Source organism: Lytechinus variegatus, chromosome 11 (assembly GCF_018143015.1).
Source record: "Lytechinus variegatus isolate NC3 chromosome 11, Lvar_3.0, whole genome shotgun sequence".
NCBI classification, from domain to species: Eukaryota; Metazoa; Echinodermata; class Echinoidea; order Temnopleuroida; family Toxopneustidae; genus Lytechinus; species Lytechinus variegatus.
The window spans coordinates 5,469,612-5,480,698 of NC_054750.1; the positions used below are offsets into that span (position 1 = coordinate 5,469,612).

Sequence of the window (11,087 nt, forward strand, 5' to 3'; positions counted from 1 at the left end):
CTTACATTGACAAGTGGATACCATGCGCGACCAAAAAAACACGTAAAAAGGATGTCTTTTTCACGATAGGACACGTTACGTACGTAACGTGATAAGGGTGTCAAAAACACAAAAATAATGAAAAAAGCGTATCTATTTCCCTTGGAAAATTACGTGTTTAGGGTCAAATTTGTGGGGATGATAAAACAAAATCAAAATGTTTTATAAAGGATGTCCTTTTTCCCCCAACACTTCGTGTTTAGAGTCCGATTTGCGCGAGATGTAGAATATGGGAATATGGGTTCGTACTAAACCAAATGAGGTAAAGCAGACGACCGAAGGACCCGTAACAATAAAACATTCCTGTACTTGTTTAGGGGTTCATTTCAGGGAATATTTGCCAAGAGTATCGTTTTGTTTCCAATACTTGTTAAGGGTAGGGTTTCACACGCCAGTACTTGTTAAGGGGTGCATTTTCAGAATATGGAAATTACGTGTTTAGGGTGCTTTTCGGGACCCCATGGTCGCGCATGGTATCCACTCGTGAATGGAAGTGGGCCCCCCCCCCCGGGGGTTCCTGAGCAAAAATGGCTTGTTTCCCGCCGCACCGGGCTTCATTTCGGTTGGGGGAAACACCCATTTTGCTGCTTGCTTGCCATCCACAAAACATTGAAAAGTGGGAACAGCTCCGGCATTTCAGGCAAATACTATTTTGACGGGGATTCGTTTTGGCAATGTTTCCAGTCACACAAAAGTAATAGCTCTTTATAAAGAGGATATACCCCTCCCCGCCGTTTTATCGTTAATCCCCCCCCAAAAAAAAAAAAGTTCAAAAAGTAAAAAAAAATAGAACAGCATAAAAGAAGAGTGAATAAAAGGAGACCTACCTCCCAAACTTTTATTTCTCACGTAGTCAAGCTCACATTGCTAAATGAAAAAAAAAGTTTTCAAAAGTGCCATAGGCCCTCATAGCGCTTTATAGAGAGGATGATCCTCTCCCCACCGGCCCGACCGGTAATCGCCACCCCCCCCCCCCCCCCCTTAAAAAAAACATACACACACACGGTCATATTTAGGGCTAGGTATGATAGTTCGGCATAAACACAACCATGATATGATACTGCTTTCGAGAGAGTCCTGTACATATAACAATAATAATAAAATGGTGAACATTTACAGAATTAATTAAAAAGAAAAATTACATACAGTACAAAAGAAATGAAATTCAAAAGCATACATACAAAATTTACAATACATAATAGATACATAGAGTGATCACAATGTAACAATACAATTATAATATAATTATCATAATTATCATAATCCAAACGAGAAGTCGAAAAACAGTATACCCAGTTGTTGTGTATCCGGACGGGTTGTGTGTCCGGACGATCAATTTTAGAATCATTTGGAAAAATTTACAAGCGAAGTTTCATCAATTTTTAGTGCAAAATGTTAGGAAATATTATAGAGAACAAAATAGAAGATGATTACCTCAATTGAATTCGTATTTTTAGTGTAATCCAAAGACAAAAAAGAAGGCTTCAAAAATATAAACTTTAATAAAGTGTCCGGACACCCGACCCCCATCCTACAGTAATTCAGATCTATGCATCGATACCAAGGATTCATATACTGGTATATTTAGTCAGTGTGAAAAGGCCCCGCTCTATTTATAAACACTGCGTAAATTATGCACGCTACGAGTATACACGAGAAGCTTCTCAAACTAGAAGCTTCTCCGCTTTTACCGAAGCTGGCGCATGTGCTATAAAATCAGCCACCTCGCTTGGAGAGTTTCAATTTCAAAACTCGACATCTCGGAGTGCGCACAGAATATCAGAGAGACAGTCTTCTCGAATCCTCAAGTATTTCAACAGGAATACCTGGATCATCATTTGCGTTTCAACTTGAGAAAATATTTATACAGAAACATTTGAGAAATAAGGTTGAACCTGTATATATTTCCACAAACGAATTATCCTTTTCAGGAATCCTTTGTAAACAATTTTTATTTAACATGGCACCAAGGAAAGCACCAGCGATTGGAATTGATCTGGGTACCACCTATTCTTGTGTAGGTGTATTTCAGAAGGCAGTGTATACAGCCACACGCGTGTGTCTTTACCATCCAGCCACACGCGTGTGGTTATATCCAGAACACCTATCTGTGGATACCGCCACACGCCGCAAGTAATAACAGTAAAACACGTATGTAGGTCTGACCGTCTATATCACGATCAAAATAACCTCATTTCTTCATTAAATTCTTACATTCTAAACCCCTTTGATATCCTTAGATCATTTCATTCTCACCGTCTTCTCTCCTTGCTTTTCTTGTCTTGTTACAAACGGTCGTCTGTTTAACAGCAAATTCTCTTTTTCTACTTGTGTCGATTCTGGCTTCCTTCGCGGTACGGTGGCAGACCCATACAGGGTTAGCGCAGCGCAGTAGACATACACAGTTTGGGTTACGTTTACGTTTGGTACGAATAATTTTCATACCAAGCGTTAAGCATGCACGAATCCCGAGTTTCGTACGTACGCACGTACACGCACATAGCCTAGAGTCAGTAGAGAATCGACACAAGTAGAAAAAGTGTGGAAATTTGCTATTTAACAGGCGGCCTTTTGTAACAAGACAAGAAAAGCAAGGAAAGAAGACGGTGAGAATGAAATTGAAACGATTTAAAGAAATCAGAGTGGTTTAGAATGTAAGAATTTAATGAAGAAATGAGGTTATTTTGATCGTGATATAGACGGTCAGACCTACATACGCGTTTTACTGTTATTACTGGCGGCGTGTGGCGGTATCCACAGATAGGTGTTCTGGATATAACCACACGCGTGTGGCTGTATACACTGCCATTTCAGAATGGAAAGGTGGAGATCATTGCTAACGATCAAGGAAATAGGACCACACCCAGCTATGTCGCCTTCACAGATACAGAAAGATTGATTGGAGATGCAGCTAAGAATCAAGTGGCAATGTAAGTAAAGTTTCTCTCTTTATAATCATACCTTATTGCTTCATCACAATCTGGAGAGGAAGGACTGAAGGGAGGTGCAGGTGCCCCGCAAGGAGAACAAGGAGAGAACTACTCTTGGTCATTCCATGGCGATCCAAATGCAACCTTCACAAGCTTCTTTGGAAATAGCAACCCATTTGAAATGTTTTTTAATGTTGGTGGAATGGGCGGCCAGCAGAACACTCGTTTTAACTTCTCCGGTGGCCAACCCGAAGCAATGGACGTTGATGACGACTTTGGATTTGGTGGGTTCCCGGGAGTCCACCAACAGCGAAGCAACAGTCAAAGGAAGCGCCAAGATCCACCAGTACACCATGACCTAAGGGTCACACTCGAGGACATCTTCCGTGGGTGCACAAAGAAAATGAAAATCAACCGTCGAGTGTTGAATGAAGATGGCCGAACGACGAGGACTGAGGACAAAATCCTTGAAATTAATGTGAAACCTGGATGGAAGGAAGGCACCAAAATCACATTTCCCAAAGAAGGAGACCAAGGTCCAAAGAAAACTCCTGCAGATATTGTGTTCACCCTCAAAGACATACCACATTCAGTTTTCAACAGAGATGGGAGTAATTTAGTCTACAAAGCAAGAATTCCACTTAGAGATGTAAGTATCTTAACAAGCTTTAAAGAGAAATTCCAGTAGTTGCAGTAAACACTGATTTCATGAGAAAGTCTGTAAAACAAGGCTTAATTGTCAGTATATCATCGAGGATCTAGATCTGGTTAAGTTTTTATAAACTGAACTTTGTGAAATCTTGAAATCTATGCTGAAAAATGTTCACACTGAAGATCACCAACACAGATAGGCACACGTGGGACAGTGTATTATTATTTCTGGAATAAAGACCGACGGAAGTGACCGAATCCGCGCTTATTTTGCTTATTTCTCAGCAATTACACAATTTCTTCCAGAATCCTTTGGCACATATTTTTTATTCATACAAACAGACACTTGGGTGGTCATTATATTAGAATGTAAAAAGTCATTTTGAGATCGTTACCAATACTGGAATTTATCTTTAATATACATGTAGGTTTGATTCTATCAATTTTTTTTCTAAGGGAAATTCCACCCCAGGACCAGACACTCTATGGAGGCAGATTAATCAAAATCAGACAATAAAAAAATGAACTTAAAAAAATTTCTAGAAAGGTGTGATTATGGTAATATTACTGGAGATTTCATTGTGATGTACGGTACTCTTTATATTAAGGTAACTGACAACTAATTTTTCCTGATTGAAAAAAAGCTGAAATTTGTTATAACTGAAAAGAAAATTCTTTATGATGACATAAAACAACCACTATGAAGATAACATTGCTTTGGACTTTGGAGAATGGAGAAAGCCGATAATTTTTTACAATCAAGTAGATCTACGTATGGAAAATGTGAAAGTTATCCTTTTACCACTTATCACAATCCACTCACTAGATTGCCAGTTTGAAATTTATTTAGTATAAATGATCTCATTCCTACTTTCCTAACAACTGAAACTTATTCCTTGATTTTTCAAACTTTCACTGATCAATCTAGTTTGTTTTTCTTTCTTTGTGTTTGATTTTGATCTAAATATATTTTTTTGAAGTTACATGTAGATGAATCAGTGGGTTGTGTACATAGTCACCAAGAATTTTCATTATTTTATTTTTTGTCTTCATAGTGAAGGGTGACCTGAGGCTTGCATATTAGTCCCAAGTCACCCTACATGTATATGTACATTAGATTGATTAGAACATAGGCCTACTTTGAAATTACAAGTACATTTTCAATACTGTAGGCCTATATATTTCTAAAAGAATTACATCTGGATGAAGTTTTCAAGGTACAGATCTCTTTAAAAAAGTATTTGAATAGGTTGGAGACATCTTTGGAAAGAGTTACCATTCATGTCTACTAGTAATTCTATGAAAGCAAAAAATAAATTTATAAGTTCTTCATTTTCATGTTTGCTTAGAATCTCTGTTTCACAAAAAAGTCATGACAATTTTTATATGCTTGGGGGAGGGGAGGGGGCTTAATTTTATTCATATTTTGGTGGTCTTTCAATTTTAAGTTCAAGTTTAATTGATTAAGTTACTATGCACATTAGATTGACTGACTACTTCTTAGTATACTTTTCATTTCTGTCAAATGAAATTAATGGCCAAGATTTTTTTGCCATAATTGCACAGGGCATGATTCCAATTCTCGTTAATACATCTATACTACATGCATGGAGTGTCAGCTCCATGCTTCATGTAGACCTTATCCTTTTTTTTACTCTGTAAAAAAACATTCCTTTAAGCATTATAGCATAGCTTTAGAAAAATTCATCAAATTTGGAAGCAGTGTAGAGCTGTAGTGTGAACAGGTTTGAGCAGGAAAACTTTTAAGAATAGTTAAGGTTATTTATGACTATGAGTTTACAATTGTAAGTACCAAGGTGAGATGTAAATTTGCCCAAAAGCAGAAGGGCATGATCTTTTAAAGGGATGGTCCGGGCTAAAAATATTTATATCTTAATTCATAATGTAGAGTAGAATTCACTGAGCAAAATGCTGAAGATTTCATCAATATCAGATAACAAATAAAAAAGTTATTGAAGTTTAAAGTTTAGCGATATTTTGTGAAATAGTCGTCATGAATATTCATTAGGTGGGCTGATGATGTCACACCTCCACTTTCCGTTTTCTAATGTTATGACATAAAATCATATTTTTTTCATTATTTCATACTTGTGTGAATAATAGTCTCCCTTATAATGAAATAAGCTGCAGCAAAAAAATATCTAATGCACTAAATCAGTTGTCAATCCAATTTTTGTAGTTCTTGGTGGAAAAAAATTGAATAAACCTAATTTCATATAATAAAATACAAAAGAACAATTGGAGATGTGACATCATCAGCCCACCTAATAAATATTCATGACGACTTTTTTCAAAAAATATTGCTTAACTTCAAAATTCAATAACTTTGTTATTTGTTATCCGATTTTGATAAAATTTTCAGCATTTTGCTCAGTGAATTCTACTCTATTTATTAAGATATACATATTTCAGCCTGGACCATCCCTTTAAATCTTGTTCAGTTGTACCTTCAGTCACTCTCTGTCCCGATGTTGGTGAAAGGTATCGTTCAGAAAAAAACATGATACACAACAGCATGACTTCTGAGTGTTAGTAGCTGATGAGTCAAAATCAAAACAACAAACCCATCACCTGCTGGGCATTGTATATTTCTTGCGACTGCTGATGTCGCTATTCCTAGTAAACACAATTTGTGTTCTAGAGTGTAGATGCAAATTAGTAGTGGATTACTCTCCTTGAAAGAAGCAAATCAACAGTCACAAATTTACAATTAATTGCAAGACATATGATTGATGTGGGGAGTGGGGACTAAGAATAGACGTGTAATTGATCGCAAGTTTTTTGCAATGCCCCATGCTTCATGTCAATGCGTATATATGTTACTTAAATGTGTAATCTGATTGATGGCTATGCAGTAGTGCGTGTTTCTTGCGCATGATCTGACCAATGCGCTGGGGGTGCATCCACTGTATGCAACTGAAATTTCAGTGTGACACTTAATTTAAAAAGTCGCACTTTTCTTCATTAAATAGCCACCAGTTCACATTGTGGTGGAAGCTACGCATTCTTTCACTGTTCATTAGGGGAGTATCAAATCATTTCCTCTCTTCCTTGAATAAAGTTTACTGATAGGTCAGGCAACCGATGAACCGAGGAGGGCCAATGCTTTCATATACATGTACATGCATAGTAATTTAATGTACATTATTACAACGCCTGATTGGTAGTTGCATGGTCCTAGATATCTTGGCATTCTAAACAATTTCATGCATAGTCAGTTCGTGATGGCTGAATCCATAGATCATTAAACAATAGACAAGTAGTGCATTCATCATCCTTTGCAATGCACCTGTATTAAGTTCAGATTTCAGATTTAAATTAAGACCTATGATAATAAATAAGCCTATTACGATACCAGTATATATTTCATTGCATGAGACTGACTTTGATGTCAGACTGAGCGCCGCCGCTTGCTCCTGGTTGAGTTTCTACATCAATGTAGAGCAGAGCTTGCTGCCAGACATTCCTCTCTCTCTGCCTCATAGCTAACATCTCGCAAACACTTGGCCTACTTTGGTATTTGTCACAGTCAGGGGGTCACATGGTATTTATAGGTCGCTGTCATGTGGGACACCCCGTAGCATCATCAACTTAGCTGCCCCCATGCCACAGTGGCGCCGCTTGCCCGCCTCTTCATCAACCTGGCTCATAAACCCCAGTTGTTAATCTTTGACGTTAATGTGTAAAAACTGCAGCAGTTTGTACCTCCTGCAGGCGATTTAAACCGTGACCTTAACCTACATGTACATGTCAATGAATAGAGGCCTCGGGCCAAGTCCGCAGAATGCATTGTGGGATATGATAGGGGGAAAATGGGGTCACTGACTGAATCACCATGCTCATTACTTGGAAAGCTGTGCTTGGTTATCACTGAAGAGCTATTATAAAGAATTGATAAGTTAACTTATGTCAGTATGTGATAAGGCATGAGGGCCATCGCGGAAGGCTCTCGAAAGACGATATCGATCGTATGGTCAACGATGCCGAGAGATTCAAGGCCGAGGATGATGCCCAGCGTGAACGAATCGCCGCCAGGAACCAACTCGAGAGCTATGCCTTCAATGTCAAGTCTGCCGTCAACGACCCATCAGCCGATTCCAAGCTCAGTCCCAATGACAAGGAAGTTGTGACCAAAGCGGTTGATGATGTCATCAGTTGGATGGAAAACAACACTCTAGCGGACAAGGAAGAGTTGTCCTACAAACTCGAGGAGCTGCAGAAGACATGTTCTCCGATCATGTCTAAGTTGCACGCCGGACCTCAGGGACCTCAGGCATCGTCATCGTGCGGCGGAGGACCCACCGTTGAGGAGATGGATTAAGTTTCTTTTTTTTAATGAACAATAATACTGCATACTGATGATTGGACTTTTATAATTTTAGAGGTAAACAAGAGACACAGACATATTTTTGTTTTATTGTAGATCTCTTTTAAATATCTCCACAGTTTTGTCGCCGTCAAATTGACGGAATATGCATATTTGTGTGCATGATGCTAACATTGCGTCTTACAGCTCAATGATTTTATATTGACATCGTAAACATAATGTGATTCTTTAGTCATACTAAAATGTTGATCTATTATTGTTAGACATTTACTTTGATATCGCGTAGAAAAGAAACGCACGATTATACAAAAGATATGTCTTTTCAAATAATTGAGTTCTAGACTTTGTCTTCATTATTTTGTCACCGTCAAATTGAAGTGATTTGAAGATAAAAAAAAATACCTAGAGTTATCGTAAACACAACTACACAAGTTTGTCATTGTATAAACTGCAAAAGCAGTATTGAAATCTGCTAGCACAAATTTTCTAAACATAAATATTAGGCCTATTTACAAGAAAGAGTTATAATTTTGTAAGACGGTAATTTCATTTTATCAAGAGATCCAGTGAGTTCTTGGGCTTTTTTTTTTCTTTTTTTTTTAATTATGCTGCTGTCAAACTGACTATATAAATTTCATTTTTCAAATTTGTTCTTGATTTCATTATATCCGTTAAAAAAGATATGTTACTAACTATAATGATTCAAACATTTCATAAATTTCAAAACAAACGATAAATTGAAAATAAGTAATTATGTAAAATACAAACGGAGAGATGCTATACGAACTATATTTCTTTTGTTATTTCAAATTGCATTTTGAGTTTTAAAAGTTTATTCGTGATAAATAATAATCATTGTTCAATTGACAGAAATATTTTCAGGCGATATTCATATCGATATCGTTGATCATCTAAAAAAACAACAACCTAGACTGCCATGCACAGGCAGTGCATGCCCAGCTGCTCTCAAAATCTTTAATCATTCTTTTTTTACGCTGAGGGACTGATATGTTGTTGGAAGTTTATTGTATAATAATGTTAAAAATAAGACATTGGAAGCATAATTATAGATAGTTATACGCATTCGTCGCAAAGGGATTGATATAATTATATTTGAAGTTTATTGTAAAAAAAAATAAAATATTGAAGTACATTACGCATCCATGATTTTGTTCTTAACTAAGACATTGGGAGTATAATGATCATTAATCAATCTTGTTGTCACTAAATGATCGATATTTATAATTACGTTGGAGGTTTTTTGTATAAACTATAGGATATCGGAAGTTTGTATATAGATCATTATTCTTCTTGTTCGTAAAGGTATGGATATGATTATGCATGGATGTTGGAAGTTTAGTGTATGTTGATGTTAAAAGAAGACATTGGAAGTATTAAGCAATATTGATGTTCACAAAGGCTTTGATATTTATATAACTATGTTGGAAGGTTTTTTTGCATGATAAAAAACGCAAAGATTAAGATCATTATAGCATTCTGAATCTTGCTCGAAAATGATTGTTATGATTATAATGTTGGAAGTCTATTGTATGTTAATTTTCAAAAAGCAAGATATTGGAAGTATATAGATCATAATTTATTTGAAAAGTGACTTTTCATATCGTATACAAACTTACGAGATTATTTATTTACTCGATACCCATTCTGATATTTTTCAACATTGCAAATATTAAACGTTATTTTGACTGAAAGATATGCTTAATTATTGATTAGAACATAACTGTTGGTTGTCGACTTGAGGAAGCTATGTTACAATAATTGTTTCATCAAAGTTTATATGGGTTAGTTTTGTATTTGTTCAAGATTTTGGTTCAACATTGTTTTCTATATATCATAAAAATTTATGTGCATGGGTTTTAAGAACAATTGAGTTCTGGACTACATGTATTATCTTTATGTCAAAGCCAGAATATATTTTCATATGTTTTTTTTTTACTGCTCTGCATGTATTATGATGAAAGGCTATAGAATGTGCCAACGCACTCTAAACGTATCGTACATAATTAGAGTTAAACGTAAACGTATTATTGTACAGTACTGATGGAAATATAGCAGGTCTTATTTTCGTTTTTACTTATAGTACATGTATTTCAGATTTATTTGTTGTACACTTTGAAAAGTTTTGTTGTGTATACATCTTGTTTCAAAAAGTTCAGAAGTTGAAATAAAGTAAGTAACAATAACCGTTCTTATCCCTTTCCCTTTTATGCCGTGTATGTGGTGTGTTTATCATGAGATAGAGCTCAGGAGGAAGGAGTGGGGTGGGTGATATGATAATTGTTAACTTGCATGATCATGAAACCACTTTCGCTTGCATTATCAAACATTCTACTCAGATTCGAATAAACTTTTAATAGGGTCCCTTAGTAAATTTTTATCTAAAATGACAAACATTCTGTAATTGTCCTTTTTTTAGATTATGCCTTTGAAAAGGAAAATCATTTTGAAACCGAAACTTACAGTGCTGTTCTGAGAATGAAAATATTGAATATTTTAAATTTGATTGGATTGTCTTCAGAGTGTAAAAAACAAGCAGAGATTGGAAACATATCATGCCTATCTGAAAAGCTGTTGTACAATTATTCTAAGATAAATAAAATGAAAAATATCCTGTTCAGTGTTTGCCTAGTACTCTTTCTTCATGCTGAATTGGATGGCTTGCACAGTAAAAACGCTGTTTAATTTTTTTATACAACGCTGTTTACTATATGAACCTTACAGTAATTGTTTAAACAGCTTAAACAAGTGTTTAAATCTTAAACAACACAGTTTAATTTTCAATATCTAATCTTCAATAAATCAAACATGATTGTTTAAACTGTTAAACAACTACTGTAAGGTTCATATAGTAAACAGCGTTGTATATAACAGCGTTGTTACTGTGTGCTGTATAGAAATTATCTACAATAAATCTCTGAACAGCTATACACACAACCTTTAATATTCTCAATTTGCCTATTAATATCCCTGTTGATTATGAATCTCATTGTAAAGAGGAACCCGGCCTCTCACGACCAACCGAATAGATTTTCAACTATATCTATTAGGAAATATTCACGTAACTTTTATTATCCGTGTGAAAAAAGCTTTGAATAGTG

At 35.8% G+C, this 11,087-nt stretch overlaps 1 protein-coding gene across 1 annotated transcript; it reads left to right on the top strand.

The window, feature by feature from the left end:
• The first annotated feature begins 1,999 nt into the window (after nucleotides 1-1,999).
• LOC121424171 (dnaJ homolog subfamily B member 1-like) lies at nucleotides 2,000-3,693 on the top strand. Its single transcript, XM_041619777.1, has 2 exons — nucleotides 2,000-2,039; nucleotides 3,026-3,693. Exons 1-2 carry the CDS (start codon nucleotides 2,000-2,002, stop codon nucleotides 3,655-3,657), a joined length of 672 nt encoding a protein of 223 aa, XP_041475711.1. The 3' UTR covers nucleotides 3,658-3,693.
• Nucleotides 3,694-11,087: the final 7,394 nt, after the last annotated feature.